The following is a 27,848-nucleotide window of genomic DNA, read 5'->3' as shown; positions in this document are numbered from 1 at the left end:
ATTTTTTGATCATTGTGATTGTTAATCACACCAAAAATTGGTGGTTCCAGGCTTGGTGAGACAGAGAGCAGTTGGAAAGAGATCTGCCCTGGATCTGTTTGTGACTGCAGATAGCTGCAAACTCATCACATTCTGCAACAGGCTGCAAGGAAATGAGTGCATAGTCAGCCACCAGGCAGAAATAGAGCCTGCACTCCATCTAGATACAAACGAGAAGGCATCCTTTAAAAAACACCAGAGGAGGTTTCTAAATGACAGGCATTTTACAACTGACCCTCAGGCTTGAGCCAGGTCTGAGCACTGGCTCTTCCAAGACAGCAAAGGTTAACTTGCAAGCATGAATGACGATCAACACAGAAGACCAAGAATCTTTTAGCAGGTTGCCCATCAGCAGAGATACAAGCACATAACCCACTGCAAATCAAGAGAAAGAAATCTACTTGGAAAACAATCTAATTTTGATACTGAAATTCTCATTGACAGAACAACTAAAAGTGTGTGGAGGGAGTGCATCTCTCTGTGCAGTATTAACACTTCAAAATTAACAATGTTCCAATATGAAAAAGGAGAACATTTTTGCAGCAGATACTTTCAGCTCAATGTTTGATGGCAGCAAAAGCAGATCCGCTTCTTAAAAACAGACAGCACAGTTTTGCAGTTTGGTCTCTACAACATGCTCTTCTCATTGTATTTTAGTTCTAATGAAGGTCTTTAGTATCTAGCTCCCAACAAGTTGTAGCAGAACACTGATTTAGAGATTGTTCTAGTCTATACACTCCTGTGCTCAGGTTTTTTCTAGCTCAGGGAAGACTGACAGAGCCCTCTCCAATCAAAGGGAGTTATCCCCTTCCTATAGAAGGGAAGCATTTGTTTCTGGGTTTAGAAAAGCTCTAAATGCAGCCAGAGGGTATTACTAGCAAGGGTTATGCAAGGAGCTATTAAAGAACTATTCCAAAAAAAAAAAAAAAAAAAAAACAGGTCAGCAATCAAAAATCCCTTGTTTTGATATAAGGCTGATCCATACTGGCAGAATTGTCCAAAAAAAAAAAAAAAAAAAAAGGGTGAGGGTGGAACTGAATATCAAGTCCCTTATTTTCAGTTGTGAACTAATGTAACACTGCCATTCTTCTTTTTTGGGGTTAATATGTAGCAGAAAGTAGTACATAAAAGGTTCAGTGGCAGGGGGAGGGACGGGGTGGTTTACATGTCAGCCCAAATTCAGATCCCATTACTCACATTAGCAAGCAGCTACACAAAAGACCCCAGTTAGTTCAGTGGGATTAATCAAGGGATAAGGTTCCACTCAAACTGAATGAGCAGCAAAATTTGCCTCTAAATTACATACAGTTAATATTTTAGACATCCTAGATAATCTGTATGAATCAAACAGTCACCACCCCCACCAAGGCCAAGTTGTAACAAAGTCCCTTGTATTTCTGCATAAAACTGTATCTATGAAGTATCTTAAATTTACCAATTGTTGCTATTCTATAGGAAATGGGTTTGGGAACATTATCTTCAAGCAATTTAAGATAATAATCTAAAAAGTTAAATCTTTTCTTGCATTACTAGGAATGGGATATCTGAATGAAGTCATTGTAAGAGATGGAGAATCTTACTTGGCTTAAAAGTTTAGAAACTCCTTTCGCATGTTCAAAATCTGGTCTTCCAAGTACAGCAGGCTCCTTACTCATGTCTCCCCTTCCTTTCTTGTACTCAGCCTTAAAAAAAAAATCATCACAAATGAACGTGTATTGCTATTAAATTGTTTACTTTTGTTTTATCATAGAAAATGTAAGCATTAAAACTAACAGAAAAGAAAGTATCATTTAGTGACCTGCATTGACACTGCTCTCACTAATGTCCTAATCAGCTCTGAAAAAGACCTTCTCAGGCTTCAGCTCATTAACAACATAATATTTATTTATTCTGAAATACAATACACAGCATTCACAGATTCAACTTTAAACAAATGCATAGCTTAAGCTTGAGAAATTTTGTTCTCCCACAGCTCCCAATCAAGGCCGAATGAGTTACAGGGGCTCAGCATTTCTTAAGACATGGTCTGCAGTTTACACAAGATTATTTGTAACAGCTGAAAATAGTCTTGAAACAAAACTAGGCTGAAAGGCAGCTTTTTTGAAATATAAGGTCAAATTCCACTCTGCTTTGCCATTGCAATATTCCCGGATGTCAATAAGGTTGCACTGGTGTAGCAGAGCAGAATTAGTCCCACAGGGTTGTTGTTATGTGATCTTTCTAGCTGAACTACCTCCCATGCAAATCACTGCACATTTGTTCTATAATCCAACAACATTAAAAAAGAGTACAGATGAATCTACACTAGGTACTTTGCAATATCACAAATGAAATTGCCCACTGCCTAAAAATTAGCAAGGATATATATCGTAACAACAGACCAAGGGGAAAAAAAAGTCCCAAAGCCTCTGCAAGGTAAATGAAATTAGTAACTCTGGGTGTTGACCACAAGACCTATTAGAAGCTTCTGGTTTTCATAAAATGCTGAGTAACCACAACACAAATCTCAGACCTCTTAGTTTCAGTCTCACCTGAAACTACTAGCCGTTGTCTAAAATCTTGTCTTGCAGCTTTTAATACATACCTTGTTTCACTATCCTACAATAAAACATTAAACTGCACCACACTTTACTGCTTCTCAGATTGCTCCTTGACCTATCCATTAGTAGATGTCACAGGGGGAGGGAAAAGAATCTCAGTGCGGGGCTGAGGCAGGACAGCCCCACGCAAGAGGCGCTCAGGCGGCCAGCAAGGAATCGTATTTCCCTGCTACTGTTGGCCGAGAAAGGGCCAGGAGGAAAGGTGAGGCCTAGGATGCAACCTTCTTTTGTGCAAAGGTGAAAAGAGGCCTGGTACGCCTTTTGAAGAGTAGTATGGCACACCAGCACATGCTGAACCACTTGGAGTATGGTTATCTTGAACCAAGAGGAAACAAAGCCCAACTTTTCTAAGCTTAACATGGCCTTTAAAACAGTGACTAATAATTTCATATTTTGTATTATTGACATCAGAACAGAAGCAATCCATAATTCTGTAACATGCCAGGTATTATGCTTTTAACTTACACAGCGGATTTGGATTTGCAAGTTTTTTCTTTGTGATATGAAATTTGAGTATTTTAGCAACATTCTACATGGTCTCAGTGTAACTGGAATAAATTTATTAGTAGGCAAAAAAACCATACAGATCAAGTAAAGGAAGAACATAAGAACATACATTGCTTATTATCTTTGTTATCTCAGTTGCTATCCTTATGTCTGGCCTGTTCAGCACTTCAGTGTATCTGTGAATATCTTGCACATCCTTCTTGTATGACACCTGCCAAAAAGAAAACATTTTTATTTAAAAAAAAAAACAACAAAAAAAAAGAGTGACATTGATAAATAATCTTTGAGTTACTTATCAACTCAGCTACCAGATGCAGTAAAATTGCCTAATATGGTTTGTTCCCACCCAATCTTGCTTGATAGGGATTGTTTCATAAGATCATAAGATAACACGGGTTATCATAGTAAGAAATTCGTAAGTATAAAAATAAAATGTTAAAATGAAAATCAGTTTTATTTAAATGCATAATAGAACAAGAAATCACTACCAAGACCCAAATACCTGGTTTTGTCATTAAATTTCAGAGGCATTCTAAAGGTACACCGTATTTTAAAATATAATGTAAAACTCCACTATGAAACTGAGTACCACCATCCAGCAGATTGCAGCTCCACTGAACAGAAACTGTAACTCTAGCACGGTGAATACCTTTCTCAGTAACACACAACCATGTGGCTGGTGTGTAATTAATGACACCAACAACCTCCTCCTCGCTCCCCACAATTCTACTCATCAGCTAGTTGACACAGCCACAGGAAGAGGGCAGCTGAGTGCTCCAGCACATGGAGTACAAGATTGAATCTTTTTGGGCAGAAGCCACTAATGGAAAACTTTGGCCAGAAGTCTAAGCCTCAGGTAGGAGAGGTCCAAATATTATCCATTTAATAAAGCAATCAGAGAAACAGCAAAAACCTCAGGGATGCTCCAAAGCTCCCAGGCCACAAAATATCCTTTTTCCTCTTAAAAACCTCAAACTTATTCTCTTCCTTACAGTAGCACATATGCCAATCCAAGACAATTTCCAAGTGTTGCCTCACTGAGTTATTCTGAATAATCAAAAAAAAAAAAAAATGTCACTGGTAGTTAAAAGCATCTGAAAAATCGATGCTTTATCCAAAAGTTAGAAAACAGAAAATAAACACCACAGAAAATATCAGCACAATATCTGTTTTACGGGAGAGTCTTTTAGATTTGTTCTACAACTTAACAAGTTACCATACCTCCCAACACTGTAATTCGCCACCACAAATTCCTCAGAGATCCCCTCAGCTTGAAGCTTCTCTTGTTAGAACCTGTGGATCTACCTCCTATTTCCAATGCAACATTTTACTCTTGGTGTCATGTAACAAATTCAATTGCCCCAACTACTCTATAAATATAGTTTGTAGAAATGTTTTGGAAAAAAAAGCATGGCAAATATTTTACAGGCAATGGGAAGGTAATTTTGCATCCATATGGCTTCAGCTAAGAAGACAAGCTAAATAGGCTTCACTCTGTTGGCTGCTTGCCAACAAATAAGATCTTATAATTTTAACCTACAATGAATGACATACAAGTATAATCAGGAGTAAAATAAATAAATAGATAAGTTGGAACCATACAGCCCAAACTGTCTCCTACCAATAAAATAAAACCTGCTTCTTATAGCTTGTTAAAACCGCTGGTGTTAAAACCAAGTTTTGTTTTAGTTAGGCTTTGGAGTTTTGTTTTTCTTTTTAAGAAATTAGATGTACAGACAAGCACTTGCAATTCAAGGCTTTACACGGATTTAGTTAATTATATGCTGTTCATCCTAATGACCACATGAGGTGAGGTGAAAACCACAAAGGCAGCAGAAACAGGTTTCTGAATAGCACCCTATCATCCATGTAAATTGCAAATTAAAGGCCAGCATATGTGCTCAAAATAGAAATTAGGAATGGAGTGAATTTAAACAATGGAGAATCAAGAAGATTGGTGATAAAGTTGAGCAAATGTGGTCACTTATTTCTCCCAAATGACACGATCATATAGTACATAGAATAATAGACTGTGGCTAATTTCAGGGGAAGAGAGGGGAAAAACAAGACAGTGACAGTCCTTTATATTTCACCATTTTCAATTATACTAGATGCAAGGCCAATTGCTATAGCTTTCTCTGAGTGAATTATTATTCTTCCTGCGCCTAAACCAGTATACCTATTACTTATGTCTGAGGGAAAGTCATCTAACATTTTACAAATGTCTGCAATATATATTTGCTCCATTCTGCAGCTTGTCATACTCCGGTGAGAATAAAAATGTTATGCAGCAGAACAGTAGTTTGTCAGAGGTAGGCCAAAGAAAGAAAAAATATGTTTCCCATTTCCTGAATAACCTCAATCCCTGGATGCTGACCCTTTCCCATTGGGACAGTGCACTGGCCTCTATTACACAGCTATTCTGGCTATTCTGCGAAAGAAAGGGAACAGCTGGAGGAGGGACTAAGCCACCAGGCAGGGTGGGCACCCACAGGCATGCAGCAAATGAAAAAACGGGGCATCCACAAAAGAGGAGAAGAGAAAACTTATCCTGCTCAAGCAAAAGAGAAAGCAACAGGAAAGGCAACAGCAGAAATACCCAGGGAAGGGATCATCTTTTCTTCTTTGTTTGTTCAGCCTCTTACCAAGGGACTTAAACCTTGACTTAAGGATCCTGACCTAATGCCTCAAGGCATTACAGAAAGCCCCTACTCAGTCTTAACTTCAAAGGGTTGCTCAGGTTCTACCAAAAATCATCATCATGGGCTCAAGAACTACTCGTTTTCATGAGGACTGCAGACATATGAAACATCTGTTCCAACTGTCTTTCAGAGAAGAAAAAGGAACAGAGATACTGACAACTTAGAGCACCACTGAAAGGCCTAAGTGGAGAATTACAAAAGATCAGGAGGAAATGTGAGGAAGAAAGACACACACACAGGCAAAAACTTGTACCATTTTTAGTTCTGAAGTTGCCAGGCCTAGATTACAAATACTAACTAAAGTGTTGTAAAGTGCACTAAAAAGTGGTTACATTGCTGATTTGTTTTTAAAAGAAACAACCATAAAACTAATGACGATCTAAACAAAAGCTATTTCCCAACTTTAATCCCAATGGTGATTACACAGTTGGACTTGCCAGTAGCTTTTGCAAAGCATGGCAAATCTTCAGGCCTTGCTCATAATTAGTAGACTAATTTTAATAGGGCCAAGCCTCCAGCTGATGAGGCATGAGGTCCACTGAGGATGAATGTGCTGATACATTCCCCCCAACAGAGCCCTGAAGATGCTTCACCTTTCACCACAGTGCCAGTGCACAGGGGTGCAATGCTGCACAGCAAAAAGATTTCTTTTATATCCACAAAACACCTCAGGATCATAAACAAGAAATGGAAACTTCTACTATTTAGTGACTCAATCAGCTTAAAAGATTCAGGCCTTTCCTGCAATATTTTGTCTCCTTTCTCATTCCAACTCTGAGCCAGAATGAATTGTGAGGGGATGCGCACAAAGCTATGGTGGCAGTTTGCTTTCCTGAGATGGACATGGAGGCTGCTGAGGAGCTAGGTGCAGCTACCAGCAAGAGAATTTGTCTCTGGCTGCTCGTCCCTGATCAGTATTTTCACATGGCAGCAAGTCTGCTCACCATCCATCTGTCAGCTGGGTGGCTGCCCCTTCCCTCTCTGCTTCATTTTGGGGTCCAGCAGCACTTGAGAATGACTAGCTGGTGCAAATCATCAATGGCAACAACCCTTCTGGTTTCCAGCTCAAATGGTGGTGAAAGCTACCTCTCCCGCTCATGTAGAAGAGACAAACACCTTTCTGGCCCATTACAGATTGATGCAGTCAGTCCCGCTAGTAATGGGATTGAAAATTGATTGGTCCCAATTACAACAGGAGTAAACACATCATTTTCAGCACCAGTTGGAAGTAGCCCAGGGGGACCTGCTGTTGACAACCACTGTCAGCAGAAAGTTAGTCAGTGTAAGGTGATTTTTCTAACGTAGACACTAAGCAGAGAGCCAGGAGAAGCAAGGCTTGCTTTAACATGAGCTGCATCCAAACAAACTTGAAAAATTCTAGGATGTTATTGAAGCTGTTTAAGCACACTCAGTTTAAGATCTGCTCATTTGTGCATGGATTGTGATTGCACAAAATTATGAACAGGGAAAAAGCCATACGTCAAAGACAATGCAGACTTCCTAAATAATCAAATTTAGAAAGTCAGTGGGACATTATAAATTGCTGCTACTGATATAACTTGTATTGAAAAAAGCATACATATATAGTAAATGTTTGCTTAATTCTCAAAACCTTTTAAAAGCAGCACTGCTTGGAATATAAGCATAAGAACAAGGGTGCTGACCTCAGATCTGCATACCACCCTTTAGATACTCACAGATGAGTCTTTCCTGGCTTTCTTATATCAGAATAACAATGTGCTTATTTCATACAATATAATGCTGTGAGAAGAAACAGTAATTTTAGCCAAGCAGAATATGTAAACTGCTCTGTAAAGCCTTAACATTATTTTGCTACTCAGGGTGCTCTGTGACAGATCATGGCTTGGAATAAGCAAATCTGGGATCCATACCTTTGAGTATATTAACAGAACACAGTGTGCAGCTTTTACCCTGGGACAATATTTTCCTTTCTTAAAAAAAATATCATCTAGTTCTGCTGTTCATCTACTCTCTTTCTTCAATCTGTTTTGTTCTCAGCTACACATAAGGAAAACCACTATTTCGTGAGACACAATTTTCTTTGGACCACCATCTAATTTTTGACCCAAGTTTAGAAATTCCCAGATGAGATAAAAGACATCAACAAAATGCAGACATAAGGTAGCCTGATAGTTCTTCCTTCACTGTTCTTCAAATGCCTTTGTTGGCAAAGGCCCCTCATGAACATTCCTCTCACAAAATAAAAACACAATTTACAGAGAAAAGTACTCACGTTGGACAAACTCACCTAATACAGTATTTAAATAATTTTTCAATTCCCTATCATTAAAAAAGTCACTTTTATTCTTTTGAGAGCAATTTCCCTCAGTGGAAGCATGAATAAGGATGTTTTTCTCATACATGATCGCATTGTTCAAGAGATTTTAAAGTATTTCCCTATTATGCAGCTTCAACCCACTCTTATACAGTGTGTTAATGATATTCAAAGTGGTGTGAAGGTCTACAGCACATGACAGTTTCAAAATGTCAGCACCAACGTATTGTAAGCTGAATACAGTCTTAATTTTTGAAGGAAATTGCACTTTTCACACAGTTGAGTATAAATGTCAGCCTTATTTTAAGGCTGAGTAAATAGTCTTAAACACATCCTAATCCTATTAGATGCAAACCCTGCATGTAAAAGGTTGAATTGAGTTGGCAGCCCATTGTAGGTAAACATGCATTCTTCTCCCATAGGTATACTGTACTGAGTGGTGGATAAAAGAGCTTTGTCCTGCTATTCCCTCAGTAGTTTCCCTTTCTACACTGCACCTCTCAAGGCCATGATTCTGCAAATAGTCCAAGATCCAGGAGACAAATATTTCACATTTAGGATCCTTACTATTCTGTATTCTGCCTGAAACACAAAAACTCATGTAGTCCTAATTAAACCTTTATTTATAAAACAAGAAATCCATTAAGAAGCATTCAACATGGTGCTCAAGTAATTACCCACAGTATTGGATAACTCCCTTGAACAATAATAGAATATACGTAACTTCCATGTTTACCATGTAAAAACAGTGTATCTGCATCCCATCACAGCTCCCTTTGAATAACTACAAAAATGCAGTTCTTAGAGTGAAACTAACTGGTTTGAGTTTTCTATTGGTTTTGGAAGATTTGTTTGCGTGGTTTTCAAGCTTATCTAGGCTGAGAATACTTCCCTTCATATTTTTTCATTATTTTTAACATGCTGTTAAAAGCTATCTTTCATCAAAACACCCTCCACCTCTTGTGCTTGTCTTTTTGTCTTTCTTTCCTTGCCGTAAGAGTAAAAGAAAAGCGAATTTAATTTACTCACCCATCTGTACCTTGCTCTCATTAGTTCTATCAGGAGTGAGGTACAGCTGTAGTGTATAGGGAGTGGTTTTTGCATTGGGATTCTCCAATTTGTCAATTGCACACTAATCCACAGACAGTGAAAAATCTGATGCAAAAAATAGTTTCATATTCCTCGTGATCCCACCACCTACTCCGAGATGGATTCCCACCTCTCTTCCCAATGTTATTTCCTGCCCTAGTACACCACCATCATTCCTCCTGTTAAGTAAAACCAAATTCCTGCTTATGAGGAGTGGATTTCAGGTTTGCAGCTCTTATCCTCTGTCAATCTGACATCCTGACATTCCCAACAGCAGAGACAGCCAGAGTCTGACAGGAAGAGGGAATTCTGTAATCATGGCACGTTGCAAATTACCTCTGGGAGTTCCTGCTCAGGTATTTCCCAGCAGTAGAAGAAGTTATTCTTCAAACATAATGCTTCCCTGAAGTTTTCCAGCAGCCTTTCCATCAGTGGCCAGCTGTCAAGTTTCTACACGTATGGACATATTTCTAAGGATGACTTTAGCTTTCTGCCTACATTACTAATAGTGTTTGTTACATTGTCCATACAGAAGATAAGATACATTTAGGATAATTCAAAGTCAATTCAAAGCTTCATTCTCTATATTATTTCCAACAAACAAATACCCAAGCTGTCTGAGAAATAAAAGAGGAATAAAATCGCATACCTAACTGATTTGATTTTGTTACATATGAACAATAGAAATGGACCTTAGTTTTGAAGGCATTTACTTTTTGGCTCTTCTTACAGATTTTGTGTTCCCTTTAAAATGATCTCACTATTCCAACCAATTTTCTCTTAAAATTCACATTTTTCATAAGTAACCTCTTGTAAAACCTAAAACTAGCATACATTTTTCCCCAAAGATGCATTTTTATAATTCAAAACACTGATCCTCCCAGTACTTCTGATGCCAACAATGACATATTGGGCTAGCGTAAGAGACCATGAATTCAAACCTCACTCGATACTAATAAAAAACATAAACACAATTATTATACTTTTATACTGTGAAAACCTGATGATTCAAAAAATAGCAGTAAAAAAAACATAAGAAATATTCCTAAATACTCTAATTTGTTTGTAAATTATGAACAACTACTTTCATCAACCACATAAAACAATGCTTCAAAGCATCAAACTGAACTCTGTGGCTCAGGTTCTCTAAATTCAGCCATGAATTGTCCTTTGAAACTCATTTAGATACTTATTCATGAGATGGGAATAAAGTTATTCATGTGCATAAAAGTGTCCAAGATCAGGGCAAAAATATCCCTCTTCTCTCCTCTATAGAGAGACCCCTCACAGAACTATACGAATGCCGACAGTAAAAGATACTGAAACCACACTGCTGTTTATGTAAATGAAGAGTATTATGTAAATACAGCTTTAGGATTCAAGTAAGTACATATGATTCCAGCAAGCCTTTCTTTGTAATTTTGTTTCATACTGATAATATTTAACAATAATTATTGCTATCAATAAATAATAATTAACACTTTCCAATGCACTTTAGGTTAAAAGTCACATAATACTACTTCTAAATATAGAAGAAAATACATTACAGCAAAAAAAAAAAAAAAAAAACACTAATGAATATCAAAATATACCACGTACAGTTCCTTTCAGTTGTATATAATAGGTGTATCAACCCAAAAGCAGTGAACTAAATCCAGAGAGAGAGATACTTACATCACTCTGGTATTTATTGACTTCCATGGCATGTTTAATATCGGGAGGCTCCTTCATATGTGCATAATCTGAAGTTCCTTTTTCAGCATCATGCTTCTGTTTATAGAGAACCTAAAAAACACCAACAGTATACTTCAGTGAGCTCAGCAGAGCAGGTATATCATTATGAGCTGGGCTAAACCTAATGTATTCCTGTGCCTGCGTTCAGGAAAAAAAAAAAAAAAAAAAAAAAAAAAAGTAATAATAAAGCTTCTTAATGGAAGCAGAACCCTGAAACAATAGCAGCTTCTACTCAAAACAGACACATGAGGCACAGTCAGCAGAGAGACTTCTCCAAGTCTATTATTTTAAAAGAAGAGCAAGTACAAACAAGGAAGTGTACATATACAGATAGAGAAAAGCAGCCTTAAGAAACCAAAAATAAAGCCCAGAGAAAAGTGAAAGGAAAAGGAATTTTTGTCAAAATATATTTGAATCCCTTAGTAAAGTAAGCATTTTCTGAGTTTTTTTTCCTGTGTCCAGATTAAAAGAAAAAGTCTTGTGTGTTCCTTATAAATAGTTTACATGAATTACATATAGGTCAAACATCTATTTCTTGCACTGTTAAGAAATTACTAGCACAATCCACATTCTGACTCGCCCTTAGATTCACAAAGAAAAATAATATTTACATTCAAGTGACACATTGTAAAGGAAAATGGATTTGGAATGTGAGTTTATAAATAAAATTATTTTTATAATAGAAACTGGGCTGAAAGTTGGGCATTCATCCAGCTTTCGCTTTACTTGTTATACTTACATATATACTCACACAACACATATGAAAACTGCCTCAAAAAGCTGAAATTGCACTTATCCTTATCATAAGCTTTTATGCTTACATTAAGAAAATTCACCAGGTTGGCTGCCTGAAGAAGCAGCAAACATCAAGAAAAATCATTTTCTAATAGCTCTCTGGAGCAAGCATTAAAATAATCCCTAAGAAAATAGCAAATACTAAAAATGATTGAAAGCTGATCAGGAGGAGGATTTCAAATTAAAACCTTAAAGAGCAGGGAAGAATATTGTGAAAATTTTGAGGCAGGATTCAGTATGGTGATTCAGCTACTTTTAGGAAAGGGTACCAAGAACTGTGAGAAAATGTCACATCTGTTTATGTTTAAGGCAGCAAGATTGCATCCAAGCTGCAGATCAGGATGCCCAAGGCAATATAGAAGTCTCTGTACTGACTAACTCAGATTACAAAATGATATATACGCTGGAAAGCTAAGAGAAAAAGTATTTTTTGCGCTGCTACTGTATGAATGCAAGTATAAGATTAGGAAACATAAAATGTGCCATCTGCTGACACAATGTAAATCCAAAATGATTAGGTCTCTGGGGAAATAAACAAAACTTCTAGTGTTGCTTCAGTTTTGTTAAAGAGTATTTGCTTTCCCCTTTGCAAAATGTGATCAAGCTTGGGAAGTCACTTTTTGTTTCATTTTTCGGTTTTGTTAGCAACACTTTCTTTAGTGGATAATCAGCTGCAAAATTGTAACTGCTTTATAAATACAAGTCTCAAAAACTGTTTTGCTGCTTTTCGTTCACACAGTCACTTTTAAGATGTCCCCCACCGAATACAATTCTGAAAAGGAGGCCTTACTTCCGAAATCGAGTAGTTCATAGGTATCTTACTATATTAACACTTTGCCTCAACATCTATATTTCTATGTTGACAAAATGGTCTGTGCACTCAAAGCATCAAAAAACAAAAGCAAATCAAATCAAAAATCAGTCAGGTTATAGGAAGTCACTTGGACAGGTATAAAGAAAAATTCCCATACTTGTAAATCAGCTCCAGTACTGGTAAGCAAACACAGAAGTGTGTTTATGGTGATTATTTCACAGTATTTTTAGACCTCTTGTTTACACATTACCATGCTTATACATGGTACATTCGGCACTTCCCATTTCATGCTAAATTTCCAAACTATAGCTAAACTGAATTTTAATTATCAAATATACATATGCATCACAGTACTCTACAGGGATCAAGTAGCAGGGGTCACTCACATAACTTCTGCATTGTTGTGGTCCTATTTAGTACAATTAGGACAATAATTATACAATTATTTAAGTGAGTATTATTTCATAGTGAACTGATTAGGAAGCATTATTTTTCTCTTATCTATCTTCCATACACCATTGTGTCAACACAGAGCTGTATTAAGGAAGACTTTTAGCTTAACTCTTGCTCATTCTCTGTTTTGGAATAATTTAGGATATTTTAAATGCATTTTTTATTATTTTTATATTTCCTATTCAACGGGAACTAAGCTGAACTCTCAACTTAAAATCTTTAATGTAGGATTTTGTGGAAGGAATTGTTCAAGAAAACAGAAAATGCTAGTTTAATCTCCAGACTGGGAATTAGATTATCTGACATTTAAAAAAACCAATGAAGTCCAGGATATTAGTAAGTACTTGCCATGTTAGAAAAGAAGAAACCTTGAATGTGAGATGCTATAAGAAACAAAAGCAGAATTGAGAAAGAAAAAGAATAAAAAAAAGTGAAAATGAAGAATTTCATTAATCAGAGAATATGGGAGATGTCCATAAATTATGCAACAAACCACAAAAAAAGTGCTATACAATAATAAAGAAAAATCTGAAAGTCAAAGGATTCCGTTCATAAGTAAGAAAAATCCTAAAACTTTCTCTAGAACTTTAAAAAATTACTTAAGATTCAGTTGGCTCATCTTCTTTAAGAAAGAAGACACTGTTGAGCATTGATATATAGTTACTATTTGAGATATTGCAACACTGGACAAATGAGAAAATTAAACTGCCTTCAGTTTGGTTTAGATTCTTCCTATAAGATAAGAAGAGAAACAGTGCAATCTCTTGCTATGGCAGAAATAAAGTGATAAAGCACTTTTTTCCCTCTTTTTATTTATATTATTTCCTCCCCAAGCCATTCTAAATACCATTATCATGGTTTGTGACATCTTATTAAAAAAAAAAAAAAAGGGGAAAATGTTGAGACAGAAAAAAAGAAGGGAGAATGGCATAAAGCTAGTAACAATCCATTTTTTTCTTCAGAAATATTTTCCTCAAGAAAACTGCAATTTTTCCAGAAAATGTCCATTTTTTCTCTGGAAAATCAAAATGGGGGCTCCCTATTAGACCGCTCTTTCTACTGCACTTTTTCTGTTTGCAATGAACAATGAAATTGGTGAGATCTCTGCAGAGAGGCTGAATTGAGGGGACAGAACACTGTTTTCTGACTTATCCTGAGGACCGCCAGGATGAAAGAGTAATAGGGATAAAACCCCCACCGTTAAGAAAGCTACCATCATTTTTGCTACTCAAGGGAAAAAAGATGAAACTTATATAAGCTGCCTGAACATGTGAAGTTATATGAAGCCTCCTTTTCACTCTACTGTAATAGATTTTTCAATGTGATGATATTTTTTGATTCAAAAGTTTCATTTTTTTTGTCCACATTTTGGATGGATTTCTTTCTCTCTAGGTATTTATTTCCATTTTTAGGCCACCTCTGTTTAAGGTACAAAAGAGTAAAAATGTGGGTTTTGTTGGGTTATTGCTTTGGTTTGAGTTTTTTTTCTTTTTCTTTTCTTTTTCCTTTTTTTTTTTTTAAATGAAAATCAACAAGCAGAGGAAGACTGTCTTCTTTCCTGTCCATCTTCACAACAACATGCACCAACATGGCAAGTACAGGCAAAAAGCTCCTTGGGAGGAGGAGCAGAGCCACCCAACAGGGCCTTGTGCTGTCCTTGACATGTGAAGTAATGCTGGCCATGTTCAACAGCAGAGTAGGCATCAGCTCTACTGGAGGGTATTTGCTCTGGAGAGGACAGTAAACAGATGCCATAGGTGGGAACGTATCTCCATAATCCTTTATCAGCAAAAGGAATAGGAACACGGAAAGCGCCTGTGATGGCTGGCAACAAACGCAACAGCACTAGGCCTGGCATCCACATAGCATTGGGAGGGAACCAACGGAGTCAACACGTTCTAATGGAAACAGGAAGTAGGACATGCAGGCATACTTTTTCTCCACCTTTGGAAACCAGAACCTATTTGAAGCTATTTAAAAAATCAACTCAGTATAACTGAGAAACAGGCCATAGGTTTGGGTCTCCAGCAGCATTTCTGCAAGTGTCAGGGCACTGGCTGGCCAGCACTGCACTCACTCTGCTTCCCTTTGCCAAATTGATAACCTGAAAATTTACAATCCCAGCTAGGAAGATGCACCAGAAATCCTCCTTGCCGTACCCTGACCCAGTTGAAATATTAAATCCTTATATTAGCTGTTTAGGTACCACAGTGATAGGCACAATATGGATTAGATGTGAATAGTGTAGAGAAGATTTTCCACTAGAAAATCCCCCAGGATCTCTCTGAAAGTAGCATTAAATTCAGGTCCGTTGCAACAGTAACCACAAGTTGGAAAGATGTGTCAGCATATCTTTATGTTTTCTGGTACATTATGATTTATAATGCATCTATTCCTGAGAGGACGGTATGAATTTTACAGGAAGTGCTTCTGCTTTACTGTAACTCCTCATATATGTATATTTATTTCTTCATGACTGTTGGATGAGTAAACAAAACCTTCAAAAATATGAAATGAAATGCCAGTCTTTTCCTTCTGAGTTTTTTTTTTTTTTGACTCAAGTGCATTGATTTTTAATCTCAGTTCATTATCTTTTCTGCCACATCACCAGCGTTAATTAACCTCATTTGCGTAAACTAATGTGGAACGTACTCATTTGGAATAAATCCAGAAGTAAATCCTGTGGAAAACTAGTTAACTAATGTTTTATAAATCAAGCCAACTGTTTTAAAATGTTATACAAGTTTAATTTGCAATTTATTTCTATTGTAATTCCTGTAATCACTCACTTTACAATGAAATGTCTCATTAATGTCATTTCAGCTATTTCATCACTTTGAGTGTATATTATTCCACTCCAACCTATAAAGAGTAATATACAAAATATTATATTTTGTATTATTATATTTGCTTATTACAGTCTTGATTAGCTATAAATCAAAGCATATTTCTACAAACAGTCTCTAGAACTCCGTGTTTTCTTTTATTCTAAGTATTTTTCCCTGTTTGGGAAATAAAATTGCTGCATTATTGGAATAAATAGTGGGATAGAGTCCATAATATAGCTTTAGGAATATGCTTATTTCACTAATTTGCAGTATTAAGCTAAAAGTTACTAACACGTTTGAGAGAAGTGAAGAGAAGAACAAGAGGCTGTTCTTCCAAAGCCTATCCAAAGGCAACAGGAATGCCTTTGGATAAAAAACAATGACTTATCAGCTGTAATTGTAATGAGTAACAATGAAAATTTACAATTTCATGCATATTTAATACAATTTCTTTGAAATCAATGGAACCTGGGATTCTACATTATGGTTACTATTTCTAAGCCTACAGAAACAGCTACAATTTACTATGTTACTGGCAGTTAGCATGTTTTGCACTATATTCAATATATTTGAATTTATGCTTGAAATTCTCTAAATTTTGTTGTGATTGACTGGTCCTATGTGGATTATTAATGACATAAAACATATTTTTACTGTTACCTGTGAGCAGCTGTAACAGTTCTTAACAGTGTTCTTTTTCACTTTGCTTAAGTTTTAAAAATCTATTATGTCACCTAACTTGAAACGGTTGCAGTTTAAGATTTCTCTCCCCTAAGCACAATGCAACATCATGGTATTAAGTAATTGCATGCATGGTTTTTGTTGGACTGATGAACAGACTGCCTGTTTTTAAATTTGTATTTAACAAACATAATGAGTTGGATTCTCAATATTTTAACTGTGAGTTCTTGACATTATTCTGATGTGCTGATAAACCCCACCTAAGTAACTGACCCAAATCAATGAGACAGGCAATCAAGTAGTCATTCAAAAGTACTTTTTAGATTGGTAATATTCAGTCATGCAATTAATACCACAATAGTCTTTTTGTTTTAAAATGGCACCTTGCTCTGTAGCTGGGTTAATTCTTTTGCAAATACACTGTCAATTGTGGCTGGCATCTGCTGATACAGTGAGTTGGAAAGATTTTTCTTAGCAGCCCCTTTGTACTTCACCTACAGAAGAGAAAAAGATGACATGTAATGCAAATGAAGCAAAATAGTCATAATACATACTGTTTTTTTATGACAAATAAAATGACATAAAGACTAGCAGAACTGGGAAAGATCTATTACTGTCTTCTAAACTATCAAGCAAAAATAGATCTATAAATAATAACTTGAAAATAATTTAGATGCATGGTGTCTAATTAACAAAACTACATGAAGTATCAGCTAATTAAATTCAAGGATTTGGAATAAAGTATTATATAAGATGAGAAAGGCAGATATTGTTTATTATATCATTTCCAGACAACTTTTGTTCTGTTTTTCAAAGTTTTGCACAACGGGAGCAAGGAGAAACCTGTACTGAAATATTTTATCGATTAGTATGTAATAGCATTAAAATTTAACTGGAAAAGGCATGAACATTGAAGCTGGCATTTTAGTTATCATTTCTACCTTATCTATTCAAGTTACATATTCATTTTTATATCCCCTTTTATTTCTCCTGTGCTTTCTCCAATGCTCAATACTAGCAATTCCTAAGGGTCTTGTGACAGACTAGAATAAGAGTTCTAAATGTGAGGGTTTTTTCCTCCAGACCAAAGTTTTTAAAAGTCAAAACCAACAATAATATGAGGGATTAGTTTGCAAGTAATCATAAATACCAAACAATACCTGAAATTATGCTGTCTAAAGTCATTAACTTACTGTATTATTGCTAGTACAGTAATAGTACTATTATTAGTACTTACTATTATTAGAGATTAATTCTATATATCAATAATTTGCTATAGTATATATTGATGTTCTCCTGAACAGAGGGCTCCTTTTCATGTCAGTAAACATGCTACCAAGAGACAATTTTGGAAGTACTCAAGTTTCACCAAAACTGGCTATGGGACACTAGAGGTCAGTAATTTACCAGAGAAGCCATCCATCACATTATTTGGTTTAGGTAATGAGTCTAGCCACAAAGCATACAAAAGTTGGTTAATACGAAAGATAGCTTATTTTATAAAGGGCGTAATACCCTTCTACCTGTAAATCGGATTCATTTAATGATTAGCAGCTTTTCTTTGATATATAAAAAAGGATTCTATAGATTTGATCACTATATTGTATTTTTATAAATTATACTATAGCATCTTTTTGTCTTATATAAGCAATTTGGAAGTTATTTTGTCTCAAAAATATGAAGATAAATAGCACAAAAATATCAGATGCATTTATATTGGATGTAGGTGTACAGCAAGCAAATATCATGAACAGATATATCATAGACAATAAATAGAATGTATATAACCTACATAACGCCAGCTAGGCATATTGGAATGTCCTTCACCAAAAAAAAAAAAAAAAAAAAAAAAAAAAGGCAGCAGAAAATTAAGCTTTCCAAGGATCATGAGGACAGAAGAATCACTCAGAACCAACAACTCCTCAACAAAAGCAATTGTCTGTCAGTTAAAACTCCTAATGTTTTTCTCAGCTATTAAAATAATAAAAGATGCAACCTGATGACACCTTATACCCGAGACATGAAGAGCTGGTGGTAAATTGTGCTCTGTTAGATGCCAATTCTGCCACTGCAGTAATACACATGCACAAAGGGCTTAAAAACACACCCAAAACACATAGATGCACAGGCAGTTATGCACATGGAGAGGGCATTTACCCGGTCCCTTCCCCAGCTCCCTCACTGATGGCCAAAGTGATCAATGTTCCTTCTTTTCTCCTGCTTTGTAGTAAGGCTATGAATGCTCCACAGCAGGGCAACTACACACAGGTCTAAGTTGCATACCTTGTCATTCCTGACTAACTAACAAGAAATTCTTTTGCTCTAAGCTTATCCATCTTAAAATGGGACAGCCATTTCTTCTCAGAACTGTCCATAAAGTATCATATAACCCTCAAAAAAAAGTGTTATACCACTCTAAGTTATTAATTAGTATTAAGTCATTAGTTCATGCTGTATGTGTGAGTAATACAGTTCTCTAACTCATTTAATTCTTAAACTGAATTGTTTTGTATAATAAACCCTCCTTCCCCTGAAAAACACCCATCTTCAACTCAGAGAGTTTTGAGGAGGAGTAAGTAGCAAAAGAAAATTCTGCAGTCTTTTGGGTCTTACCTCAGAAAGAAAAGCACCAAGACTTTTCACATGTTTTAGCTGAGGGGTGTCAGGTACAAATATGCACTTGCCCTTAGATTTTTCAAACTCTTCCTTATAGTGTATCTACAAAGAGGAGAAAAAAGACGTTTAATTGTTTTTAAAAATAGAAAAGCACACAAAGACTAGCTTTATTAGACCTCTTCTAGTCATTCTGACTGGATGCTAAAACTCATTGTACTATGCTGGGTGGCTTGCAAATACCACAGGCTGAATCAAATTAAGCCACATAGAGAACACACAGTTTTTACACAGGGTATCAAGACTATGTGAAAATCACAAAACTCTTTGATATTAAGATGAAAAAGAAAGATTTCTCCTCTATACCTACAGCACATTTTTGTCACTTTTCAGAGATGTTCCAGTATCGCTAAAGAAAGGAGAATTGAAGAAAGCATTTTCACCTTGATCTCAAAGATAAAACTGTTAAACCAGCTTCTAACCCCAACACTGCAAGCCTAGATTCTGTATTTTACTATAGCATAATAAAACGTAAGAGTTACATGGATAAATTTACAAGGTCACTGGCTACAAAGCACCCAGGTAGCTGCGACATGCGGGTCCGTCAGAGTCCCTTTAAAAGGGAGCAAATTTTAAACTGAGCCATTTCAAGTCCTGTCTGTGCACAACAGAAAATCAAGTCTTATTCTTTTTAAAAACAGTACAAAGCCCCAAGCTTTTCATTGCTCAGTGTCAAACTTCTAGCAGTATGCAACTCTAGTAAGGAGCTACCTAAAAATAATCACATGAGTGTTGATAAAATTTTATATTAGTAGGACTGTCAAAATGTTTTAAAGGTACTCCCAATAAGCAGTCTTAATGTTTTTTACTCACATTTCTTTCTTTGTACACAGTACAGTTTAGTTCAGTGAAAATTTATTTAAGATTAAACTTTCCTGGTTGTTATCTGCTACATTTTCTCTAACCTCATTTTCATATTATATCCACTGAAGACTTGCTGACAAGCGCTGACAGAAGCAATATGATCTGCATCTGAGCATTACCAAAATATGCAGTCTTCATTTTCCTTCTCTGAAACCTTAATGAACATCACCAGCTCTACTCTCCATTACTCAAAAGCGATTTGAAAAATTCATCAGAAAGATGTCAGCTTATGCAGAATTACTGCTTGGCTTTTCTGATGTAAACTTTTTATCCACCGCAAAACGTATTAGATAAAGCCAAGTTCTTTTCAAATGGGTGACTATATAACCATCTCACAGGACAAACTTTACTGACCTCATCCCTGTTCGGGCTACTGAAGGAGAATTTTATTACCAAACCATATTGCCTCCCTTCAGGGCCTACACTGTATTTATTATATAGAAAAAAAAAAAAAAAAAACACACACTTTTTCTGGAACACAGGGTACAAAATTACAGAATGTCACCACTTTGCCCAGGGCCTCAGCAATCCAATGGCCCATGTAACCTGTTTGCGCAATGCTGTACCCTTAGGTAATCACAAAGTAATATATGACAATAGAAGTTTCAAATTGTATTTTTTTTCCATCAATGGATTTTATATGGCAAAACTTAACTTTTTATTATAAAGTCATTGAACCTGCAGGCTGTGGCTCACTATGGAAACTCACCTTGCTCACAGCCTGCTCCATGAGTCTCTCCTGCAAGTGAATCTTCGGAGCAGGCTAAGGGAATTACCATGGTTCAACAGCCTAATCAGAGCTGTTCCCTTGTATCAAGGTATTAATCGAATTTAAATACAGTTCTACTGGAAACCCTCCTTCTAGTATTTTGACATCACTGTGTCAACTATTATGACAATCATCATGCCAAGATGCATTAGAGAACTGTTCTCTCTCAAAGATCCATTTAAACTTAGGAAAGTCACAAAAATGCAATAGCAAGTTTTAGCTAGCTCTTATGCCAGACCACGATGGATGTTTTTTTCCCCACTATAGATTCCCTTTGCAACCTCCACACTTCTTCACTTATAATGATTCATAAGTCTGGAAGACCACAGATCCATCTAATACAAAACCCTCTCTCTGTGGCCTGCAGAAGTCTCGACAGAATTGCATGATCAGAGCAAGTATGCAGGATAATTGCCCCAGGGTATTTTCCCAGGCTCCACTGATTTGGACCTCAAAATCCTCCTGAGCCAGAGTCTGTGATTCATAACCGTCAGCCCAGAGGAGGAGCTCCTTCCTGAAGCAGCCAGCAGCCTGTTAGACCAGTGGTAAGGCACTCCATTTCTATACTTAACAATGTGACTCTGTAGCCCCTGCTTTACAACAAAGAAGCCACAAAATTATTGTGTGACAAATGAAGAATAAGACTTGACGCTGAGGTGAGCAGACATAGTTGGGCTTCAAACAAGGACAGTTAGATCCTAAGTGGTGCAATTTTTTTGCTAACGGTGAAAAGAAACATTGATACCATGCAGAACTAAAATACAGTAGCATCTTCACCTGGCACAGTGTCGCCTTCTCCACAAAAAAAAAGGATTATGATAATTTGATTAATGATCATTTTATTTGTACAACAACTCCACTCTCTGTTTATAATAGTATCTATAATGTCACACTGTATAATCAAAACAAAGGAAAGAAAGAGGTAATAAAACAGAATTCATTCAAAGGGACAGGCTCAATTTCAATACAGAAGAGAAAAGGCCCAGATTGGAAGGTAACTCATATAAACCCAATACACATGACAGCTTGGAAAAAAATCTTTGAAATGAAATTGTTTAATGGAGGAAGATTAAAAAATGGCTCTGGGGAAGGAAAATTCAGGGGGGTATCACAGCCACAGAACAAACATCTACCTACCTCAAATACAAATGGAGGAAATAGAGGATTTCCTCAGCAAAAGGAACACATACACACTTCACAACCTCCCTCTAAGCACAGCTCAAGTCTGACAGTTACACATGCACTAAGGACTGTTATCACAAATGTGTTTTGAAATAATATTGCCAATTCAAAGTCAGACTCCAAAGGATGCTGGGTGAGAACCATGCCATCGTAGTATCTTTAGCCCAGAGCACGCATGCCTCTGCATTCTGACAGAAAGGCTGTGCTGACAGCTCTGCATGCAGAGAAGGACAAACACCTTGTCTTGGAGCCAGCAAGGACACAGACCATTGCCACAAGGTCATATTAGGGTAAAACTGGAAAACTCATAATCATTGTACGCATTAAACAGACAGATATGCACTAGTAATGCATCTACACAAACAGAAAGCAGTGAGGGCAAAGACTCCTGCAAGAAAGCATACAGGAAATCGAAAAACTTCCAAACATGGATGAGCCAGAAATTCAAAAGCAAGTATGCAAAAACTTTGCAGCTTACTGACCTCCATAATTTACAAAAAGTGCAGGGAGAGGAAACAGACAGTCGTAAGAAATTCCAAGTATAGAAAAAGAAAAAAAACCGGGAGACAAAAATAATTTAAAAAAAAAAATCAAAGAATAAATCAATCCCTGAACCATACTCATATCTTATTAGCACCAATGGAAAAAAAAAACAACTACTGATTACAGTGGATGCTGGATAAGTCCCCAAAATGGGTCCCATTTTACAACACATAGAGTCGTCTTTGAAATTAAATTGGTTCTGGACCATTACACATTACTACTGCATTGAAAGCGTTAATGACACTATGCCATTATGCTTTCATATCTCAGTGAAAAATCTGACACACTTGCAGGCTAAAGGCATCCACAAGCTTCCAGTAAAATCCCCTATCTCTGCACCATTATAGGCTTCAGGAACCTGGTTTAACTTACTCACCTTAGCCCCAAGCCTCTGCAGAAAATCAGAGAAAATATAGCCGCTCCATTTATCAGTTAATTAATAACACAGCTAACATTACTCCTAATGGGTATACAGCCCTGTAACAGTTCCTTTTCAAATAAAGGAAATATTTCTTCAGCGTTTTTCAGGGTGTTTTTGCCTCTGCAGCAATCATGTTTATAAACAAATTGAATGGAAGCAGTAAATATATTTCAAGTCAGGCTAGCATTCCATTTTCATTTTGGCCTTTACTTAAATTGTCAGGCTGTTACTGTGTCACATGCCATTTATATCCCAAACAAAGAATGCAGATATTAATATTTTTAATGATGGCTAACTTGTACACTTCCTAAAATAGCTTGAGATTATGAGGGAGCCATCTTGGTAGCTTCTCACAAGGGTCTATCCAATTTTCAGCAGTCATCCCATGAAGATAAAAGTACAACAAGATGGCCCACGGACAAAGAGGAAGCTTTGACCTTGTCAAGTCACACTTTCAGTCCAGCACTGTAAAGCCTAAGCATCCCAGATACTGTAATTCTGGCACTTATCTTTGCCTTTCTATGCCTTAATGAATTTGTACCCTACATGTAGATTCTGTATGTGTTATTCTCACAAAAAACATACTCATTCATCTTAAACAGTAATACCCTGAATGTAAATATCATATTACAACACAACTTGAAGCAGTTCTCACTTTTCAGTTTCTCTTGAGAAAAAAAAAAAAAAAAAAAAAAAAAAAAGCTAATTAAAGCAAGTCACCCTCTCCTCAGCAAGGTCTTCTTAGCTACAAGTTTCCATCCTCAATAGGCTGTGAAGGAAAATTGCCAGTCTAATTCCAATTTAGGCGACAAAGCTACTTTTCAGGAACATGCTTCCAGAAGAACATGGAAATAAACATCCATCAAGCTAAATTTGATGTTGTTGCATTGAAGCAATTGGATCTCCTCCAGTTTAAACATCTCAGACCTGGTCTGACCTTAGCATTTAGACTTGATTTGCAACTCTAAAAGCTATATAAATTATTGAATTCGATTACCCCTATTTTAGAGATATCTTCACATTGCAATGAATTTTTCTGACTAGTCCAAGAAGAGTATGCTGAGCAGTTTTGAACTTCTATCACCATAGCACTTTAACTTCATCCATAAACAGAATGACAAATACTAATCTGAGTTCATCTATTTGATTTTGATCCTCCCTCCTTACAGCTATGCACACTGGTGCCTAGTTCTGTTTCAGCCAATAGAACTCATACAAAAAGGCTATGACTAAGCATTTTCCTTGCTAAATCAGCAAAAAAAATTCTCATGGGAGACACCCTCTCATTTTTAGAGCAGACCCACTGCACCAGTGTCATCCTGTGGGACTGGCATTTCAGAATCCCCTTCTTCCCAGGGCCTGTAAGCACCAGTGCTTCACACTGTCCTAGTTCCTGGAGAAGCTTATGCGCTAAGGTTGATGACTTCAGAAGTGGGCAGCACTCCTCTTTACTTTGCTTTGCTATTCATTTGGCACACACAGCATTGTACATGTCTGAATAAATATATATATATGGCAAATGTATACACATGGTAAACATAGGCACTGAAAAAAAAAATGCAAATGTGAGGGTGCAGTCACTATCACTTACATCACTTATTATTTCAGTGCATTTTCGGGCCAGTTCTAAATTTCTGTCCTCAATAACAGGCTTGAGGAAGACCTATAAAAGAGAGATAATAATTCCAGAGTTATTCTTCTAAAAGAGCAAGAAGAAAGAGAAATAACTATTTTTCAAAGCTATAGCTTTTTCACTCACCTTTTCTTCTTCCTCTCCCTCCTCATTTTCATCCTCCCTGAAATCCTGAATAACAGATAATCGCATTTTAATAGTTAAGAGAAAACAAGAATAAAAGCTCTAAAAGATTCAGTGCTGCAGGAAACAGCCTAGACTCTACAGCGCTCCTGGAATCAGTGCTTCGTTTGTGTCCTCCACTGTACTTAACTTCACCAAGGCTTCTTCCTTATTTAGGCAGCACTTGACAGTCTTTATCTGAACAATTCAGTGTGAGTGAACTGAAAGGCATTGCAGATGGCCTTGCTAGCTGTCAGTCTCAACAGAACTAAGGTTTCTTACTGATAAAAGAAAAAAAAAATTAAATGACCTATCCCTGTCAACTATTTTTAAAAAGTCTAAGAACATATTTGATTAAAATACTGCAATTCAGTAAATTCATAACATAAATAATTCACAGTCTTTAAAAAAGAAACATAGGTTCTGAGGCTATGGGAAAACTACTCAGTTCTAAGACTTAAGACATTGCAGATTCCAAAACTAGTTATCACAAAACTTTATTTAGCTGGTCCAATGATAGAACTTTTTAATTTAAAAAAGCAACACTCCTACAGTTTTCCAGTAGATAGAAATTTTAGCATATTTTTCAGAAAATACATTTTTCCCATGAAAGATATAAAATTCCTTAAATGCACTGCATATTAGATTAGCTGAAGTAGAAATCTATGCATCCACACACACATATGCATATCCTTAAAAATAAATCTTTACTCACATATGTATTTTCATTCACCAACAACAATGTTATGAACTTGTAGACTCGAAATTCATCTTTTTCCGCATGAAGTCATTCATTCCAGCTGCAATGAAACTGAAATATCTTTTTGCCAATGGATATAGTGTCTCAATGTTTGCTTCTGTAAAACAAGCAAGTACGTACTATTATAGAACCAGTTGGATTAATCAGCATTTCAATATGATTTTTCTTTCCTAATTGTAGCATGTATAGTTCTCGTTTTATAGAAGTCATGATTTTAAATTTCATCAAGCAGAGTAATTCATCACTATAGAGATTTTTCCTGACTGCAAATCTCTAGAGCAGTAGATTTCCTTTTGTAGCCTGTATCTATGAGGAAGATAAGGAATGTGTAGTCTTAAGAAAAAGCTCTTTAATGACTATTAAGTACTTCTGCCCAAACAAAATGTCCCTAGAGCTCTTTCAAAAACATACATTTCTTTTGAAAAGTAACTCTTCAAAAAGGGAAAAATACAATTCTGTGATATAAAGAAAAGTCTGAAAATTTGAAAAAGATTTTAAGAAAAATAGCATGAACATACCATAATAATCAGGAAACAATTCATTGCACATTCATAGTAGAGAAAGTGTCCTGGCTTTTTATACTACTGTTTCAAACATAAGCCCCAAAAGTCCAGTTTCTATAGGCATTGCTGATGTTCAGGTTGAAACTTGGAAGTCTGGTTTCAGGTGAGGATTAAGTATAATTTACACTGACTACTTGTGGAGATTAAGATGTCGTACCCTTGTTTAGTCTTTTAAGTTGGGTACTCATAACAGCAGGTCATTTCTGAAGACTATGACTACAGCAAATGAATTCCAAAGGACTCGCACATGACTTGAAGGACCACATATCAAAAATGCCACACAAAAATCTAGTACCAAGGCTTGAATTTGGGGTTTTTGTGATAATATTGCCAATCCTGTATTCTTCCAGGATGGTTTCCCTTTCCGTCCTACATTTAATGCATTTAGTAAGTGGAGAGATTGAAAAATAGGTAAGAGAGTAGAAAAGAGATATTAATAGCTTCAAAAATTGATAAATAGGAGGACTTTTTTTTCCACTGAAAATCAAATACAGTCAAAATGACAGAGACAAATCTCTTCAAAATTTTTGAGCTTGTTTTGTTTTAAGGTTTTAAACAAGCTTACATTATACATGGTGGATTTTCAGTGGTCGACTATACCAATATTTAGAGTAATTGTGGTTTTCATATAAAGATTTCCTTATAATAAAAATTGCCTTTTTCCACTTTTTCCTTAGCAAAATCTTCAATTGATTTGTTAGAATTCTTTTTTCTCTTTTCTTTTCTCTCTCTCTGTTGCTAATTTTGCATCTCCTGGTCAGGCATAATTGCACGTTCAAATGCTCAAGTCGTGTTCCATATAACCTTCATAATAACCAGGAATGTATTTGCCATAAATCATGATATTAAAGAAAATTGTAATAGCAGACTCTAAGAGAAATTGTAAAATAGCACAGTACCAACTAATCATACAAACTGACTCAATATGGCAAGGTTTCTCTGCTTAGATGACACAACTGTGTCCACGCCTATCCAACTCCCTACCATGTCCTTGCTCCCTTATCAGACAGTCGCTTAAGAAATGCATTTAGGAGATGTTAGCCCAGAGAGTTGAACTGTTTTATCTCATCTTGCTCATATACACCTAGCAATTAAGCAGTTAGCACAGTTCTGTCACTGAACAAACAATTGCGTGGACATGCCTAGCATAGCCCAGAGATACTTGTGGATATTGCAAGTCTAATGAAGACTGTCAGGGCTAAAAGAGCTTCTCCACCACTACACTGAACAACAGTAACTGTGCTTTTCCTAAAAAGGATACCAGAAACACCACAAGCTCCTCAGACTTATACAGAAGAGTTCTTCATGGGGTACCTGAGCAGAGCTTGCAAGTTAAGGACAGAGATACTTTAACAGGAAAAATCTTCAGAGCACTATAATAAGAGCTGTAGGTTGTGAACATTGCATTGCTTTGCAATGCTGGACTGAAACTCCAGTGAGAACAGAAGCAGATAGTTTTAATGCTTTAACCAGCCTGCTTTCCATGAAGTTCAAAATCAACCCACAGACTTCCTTGAAATGACCACATTAGTTTCTGTTCTCACTGGACAGATATACACATCACGGTCAATTCAACACAACACAGCTGGTGGTCTCTCTTCAGAAAGCACAGAGGAAACTGGTAAGCACTGAGATTCAATTACTTCTCATTTTGAGAAAGATTCATCTATCAGACTAGAAGTTACCAGCAATGCTGCATAAGGCAGTTCATAGTCAGGCTATCAGCATCACAATCACAAA

General features: G+C 36.4%; 1 protein-coding gene across 1 annotated transcript in view; it reads right to left on the bottom strand.

Annotated features, from left to right (window-relative positions):
- NEBL (nebulette) overlaps window positions 1–24,815 on the bottom strand; it is an 83,231-nt gene extending 58,416 nt beyond the window's left edge. Inside the window, exons 1-7 of the mRNA XM_088524331.1 lie at window positions 24,750–24,815; window positions 24,582–24,653; window positions 19,152–19,256; window positions 16,922–17,032; window positions 10,908–11,018; window positions 3,256–3,357; window positions 1,620–1,721 (exon numbers count right to left, since the gene is read on the bottom strand). Of these exons, the coding sequence (XP_088380457.1) occupies window positions 1,620–1,721; window positions 3,256–3,357; window positions 10,908–11,018; window positions 16,922–17,032; window positions 19,152–19,256; window positions 24,582–24,653; window positions 24,750–24,815 (669 nt within the window). The remainder of the gene's footprint in view (window positions 1–1,619; window positions 1,722–3,255; window positions 3,358–10,907; window positions 11,019–16,921; window positions 17,033–19,151; window positions 19,257–24,581; window positions 24,654–24,749) is intronic.
- Window positions 24,816–27,848: the final 3,033 nt, after the last annotated feature.

The sequence above is a fragment of the Tinamus guttatus genome, unplaced genomic scaffold, assembly GCF_059628265.1.
Source record: "Tinamus guttatus ecotype Peru unplaced genomic scaffold, ASM5962826v1 Tinamus_guttatus_pri_ptg000209l, whole genome shotgun sequence".
NCBI classification, from domain to species: Eukaryota; Metazoa; Chordata; class Aves; order Tinamiformes; family Tinamidae; genus Tinamus; species Tinamus guttatus.
Note: the sequence above shows the minus strand (reverse complement) of the source record. Positions and strands in the feature narration are given on the sequence as shown.